This window comes from Lissotriton vulgaris, chromosome 4_1, assembly GCF_964263255.1.
Source record: "Lissotriton vulgaris chromosome 4_1, aLisVul1.2, whole genome shotgun sequence".
Taxonomy (NCBI): domain Eukaryota; kingdom Metazoa; phylum Chordata; class Amphibia; order Caudata; family Salamandridae; genus Lissotriton; species Lissotriton vulgaris.
Window position 1 is genome coordinate 171,300,612 of NC_141691.1, and position 19,249 is coordinate 171,319,860.

A 19,249-nucleotide genomic window follows, 5' to 3' on the forward strand; every position below is an offset into this window, starting at 1 on the left:
ATATTGCTCATAACGTGGACTTATTCACATTTCTTTATTGACAATTACCACTTTTGAAGAATGAAAGTATTAATTAATAAAACATTTTATATGGAACTAGAGTTCTAATGATTAGTGCCCCATAGATAATAGAACACTTTAGTTTGTCTGTAATGTGTACAAATGCCACCCAAAGGACCTATATCTCGGCCAGTCTGGCTTTTGATTGGTAACTGTGCATAATTGTTTTCTTTGTAGTTTTTATTTTCTAATCTTTTATCTCAGGCTTTCTGTTTCCATGAATGCCTCGGGTTTCTGAGGTATGTTAATGCTGGTTAGGTGGCCCTATTAATGTGTCAGGAAGCAAGATATTCTCTAATTGTTATTTAGAAGATTACTAAACACACATTTAAAATCTTAGGAGTATGTTAGAACATTGTAATGTTGGGAACTCCATTAAAGACATTAGGGTGTCAGTGGGTAAATTCAAAGGTGGAGATAAGATAACATTGAAAAGGATGCACATAGTTCCATATTTCTCAGATATTTACCAGAACAGAGCTTCTGAATGGTGTAACCCTTCGTGTTTCTTGCAATACAAATGAAACAAGTTAGAACTTGCTCTCATTCTTTTACAGATTTGGTGAAACTAAAGAAGAAAATACCAGAGAGAAACCTAGAACCTTGCCAAGGACAAAGGTGAGGCCTCCTGTCCTCCAATCAATGTCCACAGGCTCCTTATCTGAAAAGGTAACTTTAACATTGTTCATACAGTCGCAGGGTACAATCTACAAAGGGCTTATTTCCTTGTGGTTTTTTGCAGCACCCTGCATAGGACTCAGTCACAGGATAAGTGATGTAAACATTTAAGAGACTGGTCCAGTTTCCACTAATCCATAACATAAACATGGAAAGTTATACCTCAAACTATGTAAATTATGCTTAGATTAATGTTTCATAAATATGTTTCTTGTTATTCGCAATCAAGCATTTCTTAATTCAAATAAACATTTCTCTGAAGCTAAAGTACTATAAACCACTCCATCAAAACAGACAATAGAGCCTCCACACCCCTTCGCCTGCCCCTTCTTCAGAGGCAATCACTACATGCTGCAGCCTGAAGTAGGTGCAGATACTCAGTGCCAAGGGTGCCGAGTCTGGCATTCTCACCTCACCTCTTTCTCACCTCACTGATTGTACAAACTGCCCTCATGCCAGTAAAACTCATCTCCTCCCACGCATTAGGATTGAAGTCATCAGTACTTCGTATCAAAAGTGGACGCAGTCCAGCCAATCAGAGTTCTTAAGCATTAACACTCACTCCTACTGCCTTCTCCTTGGATGACATGAAATACAAGGCAGTGCTCTGTCCAATCAAACTTATAACATATCCTGTCTCTAGCCACAGTGTGCAGTGAAAACATACAGCTCAAATCATCTGTTGGGCTACGGACATTCTACGTGACTCAAAAGAATTAAATCTACAGCACATGATTTGAGGCGACCAGGGGCCGCATTACAGAAGTGCATCGGGGGCGTAACGGGCTGAGCGCCGCTTGTGCGTCCCCTTCTGTAATACCGATAGCACTGGCGTACATAAAGCAATATCATCAGAGGGCGGTCCCTCATTTGCATGGGAGCGTGACCCCATGCAAATGGGGTTATCCCTTTGCTTCTGTGCCCACTCCATATTACAGACGCGGGCTCAGAGGCAAAGAAGCTGTCAAGATGGGCACTGACAGTGCACCACCTAAAAGTGCCAAAGGACCCCCCAGATATCCCCTTGTGGGTGGGTACAGTCACACACTACACATGCCTGCAAGGGCATCTCTAATCCCCCTTAAAAGTGCAGGTGAATTGCCACCTGCACTGTGAAACACAGAGCGCCTTCAAAGCAGCCACTCAATTTTTCACATTAATGCGCTGGTCCCAGGGCAGCGAGAGCTTGCAGCTGTCTTGAGGGCAGCGCATTCATCCTAATACGTCACATTTTCCTTCTTTGAGTTGGGCGAACGTTGTGAAAGGTGTGCCTGATACATATATGATATGGCCCTGGTGTCTAAACCATCAGGGTCTTTGATTAAATGCGTACAATGAATGACCAACAAACAGTTTGATTAGCTATAAATTTGTTTTAAAGAAGCAACTCCCTTGCCACGGCTGGAAAACTGTTCAAAACAGCCCAGTGCAGGAGGTTATGTACTAGAGAGGAGTCATTGCATTGGGGACATGGTTGGCTCTTGGCAGCCCAACCAGCTTGGAAAGCAGCCTCCTAGACTTTAGACAATCCTGCAAATACCATAGAGGGCAGGGTGGCCAGTCTTGCCATGATCCGTCCAATGCCCAGAGCAGAGAGGAAACCGGGGTGGAGGGAGAAAAACACTGATGGATAGAGAGAGGTGGACTCAAAAGAATGAAAGGAATAAAAGAGGAAACAGTGAAATGGAGGATTGTAGCAACAATTCATGAGCTCATTCGGGCTGAAAGAAGGAAGAGATAAGGGAGGAAAGCGAAGGCAGATAAAGAGATTGTATAAAGGTTGGATTGAGAAAAGAAGAAGTGAAGGAGAGCAAAGATGAAAGAAGGGAATAGATTATATTACAGTAAGAAAGGGATGGAATATCGAATGAAAAATGTGATGATCATTTTATTTGTTTCTTAATTTTCCCTCAACCAGGAACACCAAGAAACATGCCCAAAACTATTCATAATTACCATAATATATGTCCTGTAGAGGATGACAATGTAGGCATAGAATTTAATATTTTGCGTTAGTGCTCATTGTATGGTGTGGCAACAGAACGTGTTAGCTGGCTGCCACACCTTTCATTCCCACTTCATTCAAACTTTCTGGAAGTGGTCTTTGTCTCCACCCCAGAGGAATAATTGTCTCATACATCCTTCTAACTAATTGCTTGATGTATCATACCAACTCCTCAGGAATGCCAGCAATGCAATGCTCGGGGGACTTATTTACATCTAAAAAGTGTACTCAATCATCACACATTTATTTATTTATATCAATCATGAATTCTATAAATGAAGCAATACCTTTTCATAATTTTTCCACTGCAGCAGCTATTTTTAAAGTTATTTTTTTAATTCTAAATAAGCTATTAAAATATTTTATAGTTGAGTAATACCTTTGTACTACTTTTATAAATTATTTTTAAACTGAACTTATATTTTTAACCATTTTAAATGATTTAATATAATTTTACATTGTTTCCTATGGGGTTTTATTTTAATTCACCCAACCTTCATTATTTTCTGTGGGAGGGTGTTGCCACGAAGTACTGACAATACACTGTTTTTTTTCAGTAGTAACTCACACTCAGAGTTCGCAATTACCAAAAAGTAGTATACTCAAAAGTGTAAACGTACTCAAAAGTATAAATTACCTTTCTTACTTAAGCCCATATGTCTTAAATATTTTTCACAAAATTATCACCCCTTTGCAGTTAATATAAAAAATCTAACACCCACTGTAATGAGGTTTTTGTTCGTAATATGTAGGACACACTGTCTCTGACGATATTTGTCCTAATGCTACACCGGCATACAACTTCAGAAACAAGGGCTGAAATATGACTTTTCAACTTTTACAAGGTAGCTGGCACACAGTTGCAGCTCGGGTGCAGCATTTAATCCATTTAATCCATTTGATCCAGAAACTATGTTTCTCATTCAAATCTGCAATTCATGCAGCGTATTGTGAATTATTTGGCAGTATAGCAAAAAAGTGTTTATGTGGAAACAGCCTTTGTCACAGAACTGTCATTTTAGTGTCAGTGGCATAATGCAGATGATTGAGCTCCATGTGAAGGCAGTGAGGGGGCCATAATGCTCCCAAATCTCAGAGATATTGGGCTGGAAGGCCACCCTCAACAGGGGCTGCAGGGGTTTACATCACACCTCTGTCCAGTGACACTACATAAGAGTGACGGAACATCCATTAGGGGAAGGAGAGCTCTGGCTCTGCCATTAACTATAATAAGGACATTTTTTTTTACGTTTCTGCATTTTCAGTGAGGAACCTTGAACTATCAAAACACTTGATGTGCTATTTTTGGGTAAAACGTATTATATTTTTGCCATCAAGATTGGTGTTACTTTTCACATGCATGATCCAAATGATCAAAGAGGAGAATGTGGTATTCATTCAAAGCTAACATTAATCAGCTGCAACATACATGTTTTGCAGCAGCCCAAATCCTAACATATAGTTAATGCTCCCTGTTTTCCGTTTTTACTAATTTTTACAGATAAATACAGACAGAAAACCATGTATTTTCCTGCCTGTATTTATTTCTAAATGTGGATAAAAACTGAAATTGGGTTGTTTTGGAGTGATTCTATATGCTGTCATTCATGACTGCCAGGACAATAACTGTGGGGATTGACAGGCAAAGTGATTACAAAAATATAGGGATTTTAATAAAGAGCCTCAAACAGCAGTTGATTTGCACAACCTTGATACAAAAATGTACCTATTTTCTTACAAGTACATATTTTACTATCTGAGTGCGTACATACCATTGAAACTTGTCATGCATTCAAGCACGAGTGCACATTAACTGGTTAAATAAAGGCAGAAATATACACATTTCAGCTTTATTTTTTCACAAAACAAAAAATAACTATAGATAAATACAGGTAAAATTAGCAAAAAATAAATATGGACGCAAATGATAAAAATATAAATACCATAAAACTGGGAGCCCTACTTATAGTCCTTACCATTAACCATAAATGAACCTTTGCCCTAGGCTAAATGTAGTCTTAAATCTAACTTTAACCATCACTCTTTAAATTACCTGTTTATTAACTTTAACAGTAATCTTTAACTAAACTCTATCCCTTCCCCTAAAGCCTAAACTCTAGCCATTACCCTAAATCTAACCCTAACTCATAGCAGAATGCAACAGCGTACCCGGTGGGCCAGGTTCATCTAAAAAGTAATTTGAACTACATCAAGAACAGGTAGGTCACCAAGCAGCCAATAGATGTTTCTAAATGCTGGACTTTAAAGGATAGATGTGTATCATACTTGCGAGGGAAATACAAACTTGTGGAGCTTAGCCTGAAAACGTAAATTTCTTGGTGATTTGGGTCTTATACTTAGGAAGGTCAGGTGTAGGGAGGTGTTCCTCGTTACGCTTTTACTTACTCCAGCTAAGGTGATTTTGTTTGCGCAGTATTTCAGGATATTCACATGCACTACCTTGCATGTGATACATGCAGTCTTGTATATGTTTCATGTTTCTAGAAATATCCCTTTTAGCAATGACACGACTGGAGTGCAATGATCAAATGTTTTTGCACCTTGAGATGAGATGGGCAGCAGCATGGCGGTATGGTTTGAATTGTGCAATCCAGAGCATATGGAGGTCTGTGAATAAAGCACTGATGTATCCAGTTATGGACAAGACCAAGGCTTGAACTTTCCCCTTCAGGTTGGATTTGGGCAGACAGAGTCTAATGTTGCGTATGATTGTGAGAAGAAAATTGAAGTTTTTTTCAACTGTTGTTAGAAGGGTATAAAAGTTGAGTTTTAAGGATAGCATTACACATAGGGTTTTAGATGAAGAGGTGGATTTAGATGTTGTTCCTTCAGTCTACTCAGTCAGTAGTTTCAAGATTTGTTCAGGAGGAAAAAAAACAAGGAAATGTGTTTTTGTGAGCTGAGCTTTAGTTTCATATGTTTCTGCAAAATCTCTATTTTGGACATGCGGGTTGTTTGGGCTGTCCTGATTAGTTATCTTCGGGTGGCACAGGAAGGTCAAAGGAGACACTGGGTTTATGCAGGAGCTCACCCAAAGGTTCAAGAGAGGTTGGAAAGGATAGGCTCAATATAAGGCCTTGCCCTACATTGAAAGGTGAGGTGTGTTTTTATGTTGAGCTGCAGATTTTCACCTTTTAAAATTGGTTAGTGAGGTAGAACTCGAACAGAACAGTGTTTTTAAAACTAATACCCTCAGATACGGAGTGAAACGGATGTTATGATCGATCATGAGTCTAGGTGAAGGGGTACTAACAAGCAAGTGCTCCCTTTGCAAAGGCGTTGTGTGCAGTCTTCAAGGAGTGTGTTTTGTTGCTGTGCCCAGATCTCAATCTTGACTGAACAATCATAGGAACCAGCTGTTGATGTGCTTGTTGATTTTTATAGCCACACATTTCTGTGTATATTTACCCAGTTTAGAGACAAGTATGAAGTCTAAAATGATCCATTTGGGAAGATTCCCTTCAGTCTTATCTATTAGAGTTCATAGGTTCAGGTACATTAAAACTCCAGATTGACGTGTCAAAGCAATTTAGCAAAAGAGTCGTAAGGGTATCACTGTGTCCTTTGGCAATGAATGGAGGGACGGGATTGTAAGGGTTTTAGAATGGCCTGATGTCAGTAATGACTTCTTCAATGATTTTTTGAGTTACTGGAACAACATTTGCCTGAGAGGTCCCTTGGAGTGAGGGTAGCAGGTTTTCTTCTACTAGGGGACGGCACCAAGTGCTTTCCTTAGTACAGTGATTTTGTTTCGGAAATACCTGGCAAATGTATTGCACCTGTATTCATCGAGCTGATAGGTGGGGATGAATGACTGCTCCTTTAGGATGTTGAACAGCTCTTTAGGCGGCTTCCTACAGTATTTAGACTTCTTTTGAGGGATGAGTGCTTGGCATCTTGTGGTCAGAGTTGTGTGAGTGTGAATTCAGATGGGTGCCTTAACTTTTAGCAGTCAGCTGCTCTCAATGTTTGTGTTGGACTTGGCCCTTCTGGCAGGTTCACCCCTAGACTTTTTGCTTGTAATGGTGACCTGGTGATGGTGATTTTTGGGCTCTGCGCACTTTCACTGTGTCCCAGTGGAAAGTGCGTGCGCACTCTGAGTGCATGTGATGAGAGAGGCCTGCCCTCCCATAGGAATGCATGGGGAATGTATGTGTCCCTGGTAGTGCCTGATGCGTTGGGTGTACAGGTTCGAATCTGATATGTGCGAACTTGTGAGAGTGAATGCTTCGCAATGGTGTGTGTTGCATTAGTGTGTCATATGTAGAAGTGCCACTTCTAGGAGTTGGCATATTAGAGTAAAATATGCCTGGCGGGTGATTGGCTGGAGCTGGCTGGTGAGCCTGGCTCCAGGAAGGCTGGGTGGGTCTGCCAGGTGATGAGTGTGAGATTAGCATAAGTGATGTGTGGGAGGAGTGTACCTGTGTCCTGGATGGGCTGGGTTTTCCCCACACAATGCTGGCTCCGCCCCCCTGTGGTGTGACTGATGACCCTAGCCCTGCCAGTGAAAGAAAGGGGTGGTTGGGCCATCAAGGGTACTCCCAAACCAGCTGCGACTGGTTTCTCCCCCACCCTGCACCTCCAAACAAAGGATTTAGGTGTATAAAAATGGGTCTGTGTCCCCACAGAAATTGTTCTCTTCCAGGATCCTGAGGGGGCTGCTGCTGCTGCTGGGCCAGAGGACCGCCACTTGGAGTGTCTCCCTGCCTGGAGACCCAGTGTGCTGGCTGTGGGCCCAGCCTTGCCCCCCTGAATGCCTACAAGGACTTTCTCTGGACCCTTTTCTGATTTATAGCGCTTGGGAGCGCTTCATCCCCTTCTAGCGCTTCGAGCGCTTGATTTTGCATCCGGCGCTAGGAGCGCTTTATTGGTGAGAGCCGGTGCCCACCCGGCATTTGCCCCGCTCTTTGCCGATCTGGGAGCCCCCTGGCAGGTGCCCACACTGCCAGGGACATTGCGCCCAAGCGAGTGCCACCTCCCGGGAGGCTACCCCGGATTGTGGCGAGAAAAAGTTCCTGCCTGCCTCAGCAGCGCGACCCATAGCCTGGGGGCTCGTCTGCAGGGCCGCGCTGCCATTGGCTGTCCCTCCAGCCTATCGAGAGTCAGCCTGGACGGAGGGTTGCCCGGCAACAGAAGGAGCGTCCTTGAAGACGTCGGGGATATGGCGGCCTAATTGCGGCTGGGGCGCCGGCCGCACGTACTGCCCAGGAGGAAGAAGGACGTCAGCCCCGGAAGCAGGAAGCAGCGGGAGCCGACCCCGTGCTCCTGCGTGTGACCGCCAGCTAGGCTCCCCGCGTGGTGTGGGAGAAGAGTCCAGCACTCCAGGAAGAAGTCGCCCGGTAAGTGGAGCCGGGCCTGGGGGGACTCCGTGGGTACAGACGAAGGGAGGAGGGCATCGGGGCACATTGCCGGTGCCCGCCCCTCCCCCCTGTGCTATCCTGGTTGCAGGAACCTACCTGGGGGCATTGTGGGTATCTCGAGCCCGTCGAGGCTCCAACGTGAGTGCCGCCATCGTCGGAGAGCCCTGAGAGGCTCCAGGGGCCTTCTAGTGATCTCGAGCCCCCAGAGGGGGGGGCTCCAACGACGGGCTGCATTGTTCTTTAGAGCCTGCAAGGCTCGGGCGCAATTTGGTATAATTCGAGCCCAGAGTGGCTCAGTGGCAGCCCACAGTGTTTGTTTAGAGCCCAGTGAGGCTCTGGAGGGTCACATTCATTTCTTAGGGCCCGGAGAGAGGCTCCAGGCGCCAATGTTGTTTTGAAGAGCCCAGAGAGGCTCTTGAGTCCCACATTGTTTTAAGAGCCCAGAGAGGCTCAGGGGGACATTTTGTTTCTGCAGAGCCTGTGAGGCTCCCACATCGTGTTCGCCCCACCATTGTTCTTGAGCCTGCGAGGCTCCCACGTTGGCCCAGCCTGGTCTCACACAGCTGCCTAGCACTTCGTGGGCAGCTGCCACGTTTAGGCCCCCTGACACTGGGACACAGGGCGTCCTAGCCCCAACAAGGCCAGAGAGCCTCGAGACAGTCACAGGTGGTGACTAGTGTGAGTTTTGCGCTATTGTGGTTTCTGCACCTCTGAATGTGTTGAGAATACATCATGTGCCTTGTTCTACACCGCTGAATGTTTTTATGCATCATGTGGCTTTTACACCTCTGAATGTATTGTGATGCATCATGTCTTTCCTTCCTTGGACCCCTACAGGTATAGAGATACTTAGGTGGTTTCCTTCTTGCTAGTACAGGTGGTACTAGCGAGGCCCAGGTTCCTTGTGTGATCTCCTAGGATAGTGAGGATTGCATAGGTGATGCTCACCTGGTACCAGTAGTGGCTGGTTGTGTGTTACAAGTTCTATTTTTGTACTACAGTGATTTATATTCTAAGTGCTATTTTTAAAAGTGTTACTTCTAAAAGTGCTGATTCCTGACAGTGGTCCAGGTGGCCATGTCTTGTAAATATCCCCTGTAAATTCTGTCTGTGCCCCTGGCACATTGTAAAGTGTGTTTTTTATCTAATGTGTTTTCGTGTAATACAAAGGCTATTTTTATATATAACCTTGTGAGGAGTTTCCTTTGTGGTAGGCCTTGGGTGTTGTTGCTGGGGTGCGTGCGCAAATACTTAACTCACATCGCCTCCAAGTTTAACCTTGCTGCTCGCGCCACGTTACCTAGAGGGTGAGCAGGGGTTATCTTGGCGTGTAACTCCCTTGCCCTGACATAGGAGTGGGGGTCTCTGACTGACTTTGGCGCAAGCCCTGGCCAGCCAGGGATCCCATTTCTAACATTGGACGCAGCAGTGAGGATAAGGATTTGTGTTTGCGTTGTACCACAGTGGCAACTCGCCACACTACAAAACTCTGCATTTTAGATGACCACATTTTAGGGGATTATTGTTTTTGAAGTTCCATTATTTTCTTCTCCTGAGGGTATCATTGTGCAATTGTGTCAAGTACATTTATTCCCCTGCCCCGCGCCCAGAGTTTGGTACCTGTGTCACATGTGGTCAGGTTGAGGAATCAGGGGTGGTAGAAACTGCCTTACCAGTCCGAGGGGGGGGTTGTGTGTGAATGAATGGTGTGTGGCACTAGGCAAGTGAGTGTGAGTTCTCTGGGAGAGGGAACTTGGTGAACCTTTGTGAATTGTGTACTCCTGTGTAAGCTCAGACCCCTAGGTTCCCTGTGTAATCTTTTCACTAGAACGTCCGCCAGAATGGAGCCTGCTTTTGATTTCTGTGATCTGTTTGGATACAGTATGGGAGAGTTGGTAAGGTTCTGTGAAGAGAGAGACATAGGGGTGGATGAGTCAGACACTCAGTCCGAACTTAGGAGCAGCCTGATCCTATGGCAAAATGGTCAGTGGGATCTTGAGCGCAGTGAGGAAAGGGCACGGGTCTCACACCAGGAGGGTGGTGGGTCTGTGGGGAGCCCTGAAGATTCTGAGGAGGAGGAAGAAAATGAGAGTACCTGGGTGCCAGTAGAGAGTGAAGACCCCATAGGTAGGGAGTCCCTTGCTGGGTCCAGCGTAGGAGGCAGCGCCTCATCCCTTTCCCTGTCCCCAGAGGAGTAGGAGGATAGGAGGAGAGAAAGGGAGCACCAGCTGGCTTTAGAGAAGCTCAAGTTAGAGCATGCCCAGGCTATGGCACAGCTGGGCGTTAGAAAGCAACAGCTGGAGGTTAAGAAGCAACAGCTAGAGACTGAGAGGGTCTTAGCGCAGGAAAGGATAGAGGAGGCTGAGAGGGCCTCCACCAGAGGCAAAGTAGCTCTGGAGGGTAGACTATCCCCTGCGCGCAGTGTTGATTTTCTGGGCTCCCCAGGGAGGGTTGAGTCCAGTGGTGGCAGCTCTTTAAATCTTAGTGTAGGAAATCCCAGTCCCAGTTCCCCCAGTCTGGTACCTGTTTCCCCAGAGGAGGAGTTAAGGGTGAAGTTCAGGGACAGTAGGAAACTGTCTCACCAGTCTTGGGTGGAGTTTGAGGATGAATGTTGTGATACACTGTTTGATTGGGTAAAGGTTCACACGAAAGATGATTTTGATGTCTTGTTTGATCTGATTGTCAAAGAGCACCTGCTCAGCTGTTGTTCACCAGTGTTGCGCCAACACCTGTTGGAGTGTGGATTTTCTGAAGCATGTGAGCTTGCAGATGAAGCAGACCGCTGGGAGAGGGCCAGAGGTTCTTTAGAGTCCCTAGTGAGTGAGTCCAACAGTAGTGGTATAGGTATCTTCCAGCCCAGCGTGGTGGAAGAGGCTCAGTGTAGCCCAGCTACGTCCCAGTATAGTGAGAGGGGTGGAGGGGCTGACTACCTGGCTCAGTGGAGCAGGAGTCAGTGGGAGGCTGAGAGTCCCCAGAGGCCCGAAGCCCTATCTCAGAACCTGGGTGGTTTCTTGAGGGAACAGCAGGTTAGGGACCTAGGCTGTCCTGTTAGTACACTTGAGGAGGATCTCCTAGTATCTAGGGAACCTGGAGCATTTGTAACTAGAGCTCCAGGGGTTCCAGTTTCCGGCAGTGCTACTCCAGGAGGGAGGGCACAGAAGTCCGAAGTGAGGAGTGATTGGGGGATGAGTTTCCCAGTGGATGCACCAGTGGACCAGGGACTAGCCAGTTGGACTAGATCTTCTTGGGGGGACCCGGGTGGCGCCACTTCTGTGCTGGGGGGTCTCTGCGCACTGTCAGGTGGACAGGAGACGGGAGATCTGCGCCAGGCAGACAGTCACACGACACATGGGTCATGTGTCAGCCTCAGGGGGATGGTGTGTGAATCCCCAGAAGTCCTGGAGTGCCAGGCAATTATTCCTCCAAAGGTTTTAGACCGGAGGTTGGGAGGCCAGGTTCAGGATCAGCCTGACCTGAAGGGTAGGACGACTGTAACTAGTGTCCTGACCGGTTCTTCTTCCAGAGGAACCTCTCCAGTTGGGAGAGGGCAGACCTCTGGAAGGGGGTGCAGAGGGTGGGAGAGCCCACCTCTGACCCCGGTACAACCTGAGGGGTTAAACCCTGGGTTGGAGTGGCGTTGTAAGGGTACCCCTCGCAGGAGGAGGAGGAACCGTAGAAGAAGAGGTAGGGGGAGGAGAGCCTTCCCTGAAACTCCTGGTCCACCTGAGGTTGTAGACCCTAGGCTGGGGAACCAGTAGCAGTCTAGTCCTGTCTTGCAGACAGGAAGAGTGGAGAATGGCTACTATGTACCAGGGGTTACTACCCCCCACTCTGTGAATAGGCAAGGACCAGTGGCACCTGGGTGGCCCAGGGCCTGGTCCTGGCCGCAGACAGCTTGGGAGTACCAGTGGGGTAGCCCAGTTGGTCCAGACAGTGTGTTGAGAAGGAATCCCATGGGTTCACCGTGGCGTAGAACAGGAGGGTGTCCCTGCAGTTGCGGGCCCGCGTCCGTGTTCTATCGCCCCAAGCAGGGAAGTCCATCACGGTGGTGATTGTTCTCCCCTGCGTTTTGGCTGGAAGGGGGTTGTGTTGGACTTGGCCCTTCTGGCAGGTTCACCCCTAGACTTTTTGCTTGTAATGGTGACCTGGTGATGGTGATTTTGGGGCTCTGCGCACTTTCACTGTGTCCCAGTGGAAAGTGCGTGTGCACTCTGAGTGCATGTGATGAGAGAGGCCTGCCCTCCCATAGGAATGCATGGGGAATGTATGTGTCCCTGGTAGTTCCTGATGCGTGGGGTGTACAGGTTCGAATCTGATAAGTGCAAACTCGTGAGAGTGAATGCTTCGCAATGGTGTGTGTTGCATGAGTGTGTCATATGTAGAAGTGCCACTTCTAGGAGTTGGCATATTAGAGTAAAATATGCCTGGCGTGTGATTGGCTGGAGCTGGCTGGTGATCCTGGCTCCAGGAAGGCTGGGTGGGTCTGCCCGGTGGTGAGTGTGAGATTAGCATGAGTGATGTGTGGGAGGAGTGTACCTGTGTCCTGGATGGGCTGGGTTTTCCCCACACAATGCTGGCTCCGCCCCCCTGTGGTGTGACTGATGACCCTAGCCCTGCCAGTGAAAGAAAGGGGTGGTTGGGCCATCAAGGGTACTCCCAAACCAGCTGCGACTGGTTTCTCCCCCACCCTGCACCTCCAAACAAAGGATTTAGGTGTATAAAAATGGGGCTGTGTCCCCACAGAAATTGTTCTCTTCCAGGATCCTGAGGGGGCTGCTCCTGCTGCTGGGCCAGAGGACCGCCACTTGGAGTGTCTCCCTGCCTGGAGACCCAGTGTGCTGGCTGTGGGCCCAGCCTTGCCCCCCTGCCTGCCTACAAGGACTTTCTCTGGACCCTTTTCTGATTTATAGCGCTTGGGAGCGCTTCATCCCCTTCTAGTGCTTCGAGTGCTTGATTTTGCATCCAGCGCTAGGAGCGCTTTATTGGTGAGAGCCGGTGCCCACCCGGCATTTGCCCCGTTCTTTGCCGATCTGGGAGCCCCCTGGCAGGTGCCCACACTGCCAGGGACATTGCCCCCCAAGCGAGTGCCACCTCGCCTTTATTAGTGAATTCCCAGGAGGCTACCCGGAGCCTGGGGGCTCGTCTGCAGGGCCGCGCTGCCATTGGCTGTCCCGCCAGCCTATCGAGAGTCAGCCTGGCCAGAGGGTTGCCCGGCAACGGAAGGAGCGTCCTTGAAGACGTCGGGGAAATGACGGCCTAATTACGGCTGGGGCGCTGGCCGCACGTACTGCCCAGGAGGAAGAAGGGCATCAGCCCCGGAAGCAGGAAGCAGCGGGAGCCGACCCCGTGCTCCTGCGTGTGACCGCCAGCTAGGCTCCCCGCGTGGTGTGGGAGAAGAGTCCAGCACTCCAGGAAGAAGTCGCCCGGTAAGTGGAGCTGGGCCTGGGGGGACTCCGTGGGTACAGACGAAGGGAGGAGGGCATCGGGGCACATTCCCGGTGCCCGCCCCTCCCCCCTTTGCTATCCTGGTTGCAGGAACCTACCTGGGGGCATTGTGGGTATCTCGAGCCCGTCGAGGCTCCAACGTGAGTGCCGCCATCGTGGGAGAGCCCTGAGAGGCTCCAGGGGCCTTCTAGTGATCTCGAGCCCCCAGAGGGAGGGCTCCAACGACGGGCTGCATTGTTCTTTAGAGCCTGCTAGGCTCAGGCGCAATTTGGTATAATTCGAGCCCAGAGAGGCTCAGTGGCAGCCCACAGTGTTTGTTTAGAGCCCAGTGAGGCTCTGGAGGGTCACATTCATTTCTTAGGGCCTGGAGAGAGGCTCCAGGCGCCAAAGTTGTTTTGAAGAGCCCAGAGAGGCTCTTGAGTCCCACATTGTTGTTTTAAGAGCCCAGAGAGGCTCAGGGGGACATTTTGTTTCTGCAGAGCCTGTGAGGCTCCCACATCGTGTTCGCCCCACCATTGTTCTTGAGCCTGCGAGGCTCCCACGTTGGCCCAGCCTGGTCTCACACAGCTGCCCAGCACTTCGTGGGCAGCTGCCACGTTTAGGCCCCCTGACACTGGGACACAGGGCGTCCTAGCCCCAACAAGGCCAGAGAGCCTCGGGACAGTCACAGGTGGTGACTAGTGTGAGTTTTGCACTATTGTGGTTTCTGCACCTCTGAATGTGTTGAGAATACGTCATGTGCCTTGTTCTACACCGCTGAATGTTTTTATGCATCATGTGGCTTTTACACCTCTGAATGTATTGTGATGCATCATGTCTTTCCTTCCTTGGACCCCTACAGGTATAGCGACACTTAGGTGGTTTCCTTCTTGCTAGTACAGGTGGTACTAGCGAGGCCCAGGTTCCTTGTGTGATCTCCTAGGATAGTGAGGATTGCATAGGTGGTGCTCACCTGGTACCAGTAGGTGCTGGTTGTGTGTTACAAGTTCTATTTTTGTACTACAGTGATTTATATTCTAAGAGCTATTTTTAAAAGTGTTACTTCTAAAAGTGCTGATTCCTGACAGTGGTCCAGGTGGCCATGTCTTGTAAATATCCCCTGTAAATTCTGCCCGTGCCCCTGGCACATTGTAAAGTGTGTGTTTTATCTAATGTGTTTTGGTGTAATACAAAGGCTATTTTTATATATAACCTTGTGTGGAGTTTCCTTTGTGGTGGTCCTTGGGTCTTGTTGCTGGGGTGCGTGCGCAAATACTTAACTCACATCGCCTCTAAGTTTAGCCTTGCTGCTCGCGCCACGTTACCTAGAGGGTGAGCAGGGGTTATCTTGGCGTGTAACTCCCTTGCCCTGACATAGGAGTGGGGGTCTCTGACTGACTTTGGCGCAAGCCCTGGCCAGCCAGGGATCCCATTTCTAACAGTTTGTATTTCCATATGTGCTCGGTAACAATACAAGTGGAAAGCTTTCATTGTTCTTTTTAGTCTATTGAGAGGAGCAGGAAATGTGTCAAGCATGAGAAACAAAATTGCAGTGGTATTCTTAACTACAGTACAAGGAGTGTGAATAGTCTATTTGGAGGCCCTAAATGACATCAATTGTTTCCTAGAAATGTATTCGGTACTACATAATTGCCATTCCTTATATAACTAGAACATCAATTGATTAAAATGATTAAGGAATTGTACTAGGAAATTAATTAAAGTTCACCCAAATTGATATTCTTAATGTATTCATAAATAAGACATTTCGTGGTGCATGTTGCAATAGCTACATTTTTCAATCTAGTTATCCAGATAGAATGTAAATATTGGGAGAGGGCAAGGAGTAGCTTTATCCGATTGAACTATTACGGAAAACAACAATATAGGTTCATCCACCTGTAGTCCGAAAAACCGGGATAACCCAATTTATCCTGAGCTCATGTTAAAGATGAAAAAACAGCAGTAAATTTACTTTTTTCAGATAATCTTTTACAATAGCAAGACAACGTTGATAATAATTGATTACTAGACTATTTGGTAGTGAACCTACCTCAATATAAAATGCTTAGTCTGAATATAATAATAAAATAATGTTCTTGCAAACTGGGGCTCAATATGCTCTAAATAGACAAACTTTGAAATATACTTTTGTGCTAGAACAATTTATGTAAGACTACTATGAGTAGTTTCCAGCAGTCTAGTCTGGTCCACCAAGCCCCAGTAAATCATTTTAAGACCTCTTACCATGGTAGATTAAATCCTTCACTTTCGGGTTCTCTTATTACTCTCCTTTTGTAAGAGTTGGGTCATTTTTATGCCCTGCATTCTAGTGTACCACATTTTCATCATCAGATGCATCTAGCTGTTGCACCTCACAGTGAGCTCCCAGTAGAAGGTAGGGGTAGCAAGACCCCGGATCGGTTCCCAATGAATCGCAAAGTGGATAGGTGAACACGTAGGTCAACTACCAATCTTTAGCCACAGCTACTCTCATCCATATGTGAAGATTGTGTATTACAGCTTTTTCGTCTCTGTAATCTCATTCTTTCAGTACATGTTAAACTTTCACGGATTGTTATCCCGACATCTCAAAATAAAGAAGATATTTACATCAGCAGCATCAATTCCTTAAACTGTGTTGATGTCTCATTAATCTAATCAGTCTGTCTGTATGCTCTGCCAGTTCACAAATGGCCCTGATGCAGCCAGTGCCAAGGTATACAACCATGTACACCTGAGCAGAATTGGGCACACACCTTAACATTCGTGATGGCCAATAAACAATGACATAGGAGCAGATTTGTGATAAAAAGTTTCACCTTTCTGAGGCAAAATATGTGTTGTAAACAGGCTTGAGTGTGAAGCACACACTTCACAGCAGGTCCTGAGCGTGTGATGAGCAAAAGTCACTGGCACAGTATAGTCAATGCTTTTAATATGTATTTGACAGGATAGTGGGGTATAACGCTGCAATATAGACCAGCGGCTGGTGATGGATCCATTTAAATTCACTTGCATGCACGCAGTATAGCTCTTGTAGCAGGGTGTATACCATCTGATACATGGTTATTGTAGGAATGCAACAAATAATGCGGATTGTTTTCTTGTGTCACTTTTTCTATATTTTTTATAACTGCTTATTTCATTAAAAATATGAACATACAATTAGTACAGCAATAAACTGTAAGGAAATAGGAAAAATAATATGGTTAAAATCAACACAGCAGAGATACAAGGAAACTTACCATTAAAAAATAAAAAATTACATGCAACCAAGGAACACATTCTAGGCCCATAAATAATAGTAACAAAACAACTATTTATTATGTTTTTGCCTCCTATGTGCAAAGATGTTAAACATATGGAAGTGCTCAGAGCATCCATCACTATGCTGAACCTTCTACCACTCAATAATCGTCACATGTTCCTATTGTCTTTGTCACACATATTGAACCTATTGTGGAGATTGAGTTAACAATTGTATTGGAATATAAAGAGAGTTAAACAAATAACACAGTTTAGTCGTCAGTACCTCAATATGGATTTGTGTTGTTATATCCGGTATTTTTCTAGCATGTTGATGTGTTCTTTAATAGCTAAGGTGCTCACTCAAGAAATGTCAACATGTATATGTCAAGAGACTTCTTACATGTGAGTGAATGCACATATTATTGTGGTAGATTCCGTCTTGGCCATCGAGGATTGTATCTGTCAAAGCGAATTCTCAATTCATAAATAATGACTATTTAGTGGCATGATTATTTTGCATTTGTAACTAACTTGATGCACACTATAGAGCTGTGTTATTCTTATGTTGGTCCAACTAGGCCTTACTCCATTTTGAAATGTTATTGCAAGTAATCTCTGTGTTACCCTATAATTTGTCATATGTGAGGTCCTGTTTCGATCTATAAGAAAGTTTTTAGGTCGAGCATTCGAGGCCTATTGTATATGTTTTAGTATTTACTTATATGTGTATGTACTTTGTGGGCTCTGGAGATCAGCACTAGGACTTGTCTGCTTTCGTTTAGGGACTTTTTTCTGTTCAACTGCCTCTATTTAACTGTTTTGATAGAAAACGACCATTAGAGGTCAGTAAAATACCAAAATTGCTATCTGCTTGGTCAACTGCCTCTATTTAACTGTCTTTATAGAAAACTACCAGTAGAGGTCAGTATAATACCAGAATTGCTTTCTGCTGAGGGACTTTCTTTTTTTTTCTTTTTCTGGCAACTGCCTCTATGTAACTTTCTTGATGGAAAACGACCAGCAGAGGTCTGTAAAATACCAGAATCACTTTAGCATTCTCTAGATTCCAGTCCATAGAAATTGTCTTCTACAAGCACTCGTAGAAAATAATATTTTTTTCAAATTTTGTGTTTTCAGTGTTATGACCACCAAAGGCCCTGATTTTGCATTAAAAACAGAGCTTTGGACTATATAATTTCCTGCTGAAAGGCAGTATTTCTCTCCTTGCGTTCCCATACCTGGAGTGTCAAACAGTTTGGTGTTTATTATCCCTCCATGTTAAAAAAACAGTAGATGTTTCAGCAGCCAGGCTAATTTGCTGCATAGCTAAATACACATAAGGTCCCAGACAGATTGCATTGCAAATGCTTGTTTTATGGATGTAGCATGAAACATAAACACAACATTTCTCTGCAAAATGTCTGTAATAGGCTCTCAGACATTACCCATATCTATATATATAAAAAAACGAATGTATGTCTGTCTGTTTGTCCTTCATGCATTACTACACCATTCATCCGATCGGCATGAAACTTTGGGAAGTTGTTGAGTACACTCCCGCGAAGGTTTCTGGCAAAAAAAAATGTTAAATATCCCCCCAGGGCCCTCATAATTTTTCCAATACTGAACGTTTACAGTTTCCGGTGCGACTCGCTTTTGCAATGACCATCAACAAAGCACAAGGACAATCGCTGGAAGTGTTAGGACTACATTTGGAGAATCCGTGCTTCTCACCTTGACAACTGTATGTGGCCAGCTCACGCGTCGGAAAATCTTCTGATTTATTCGTGTACGCACCAGACGGAAAAACAAAAAATACTGTGTATCCACAAGCACTCGAATAAATAAACAGAATTAAAACAACACTTTAAAATGTTTTCCATATTAAAATGAATAGGTTTTAATAAAAATGACACAATGTAAATTGAATGTTATCTTAACAAGTTTCCTTAAATTTCCTTTCTTCTGAGATCGCAGCAACGCGCAACGGGTAAGCTAGTTACAAATAAATTAAAGGGAAATGGTATTTAGAACGATCTGTTCAAGACTTCTTCATGGTAATCAGGGCAAGACTCTGCAGAACAGATCCCACTTTCCCCATGCCTTGAAACGTCTCTGACAAGCACATTGCACAAGAGGGCGCCTGCTCCAAGGTGTGCAAACTGTCATTAATGCGATTTGCCACTGACCTGCCCCACGCGAGCTTGAATCCAACGTGTCTCCGGTTTTGTTGCGAACGCGAGCTTCTGCCCACAGCGATGTTTGCAGGCTTGTTAATTTGCTAGTGCTAAATACTTCAACCGCACCATGAAGGCTCATCGTTTGTCAGGGCTCGTTTTATTGTTTGTATAGAAAAATTCTTTTTTTTTACAAATTTAACACCTACAAGTTGTAGTTGAAAAATTACTTTTTGATAGTTAATTTAAGATATTGAAAGACTACATATTTT

The 19,249-nt window shown here is 45.6% G+C and overlaps 1 protein-coding gene across 10 annotated transcripts in view; it reads left to right on the top strand.

The window, feature by feature from the left end:
• LOC147718541 (synaptotagmin-like protein 2) overlaps positions 1–19,249 on the top strand; it is a 684,078-nt gene that overhangs the window by 421,157 nt on the left and 243,672 nt on the right. For 9 of the 10 annotated variants that reach the window (XM_086918473.1, XM_086918472.1, XM_086918471.1 and 6 more), the window contains one exon: positions 618–729. In XM_086918473.1, the coding sequence (XP_086774599.1) occupies positions 618–729 (112 nt within the window). The remainder of the gene's footprint in view (positions 1–617; positions 730–19,249) is intronic. The other variant, XM_086918481.1, reaches the window with a different exon arrangement.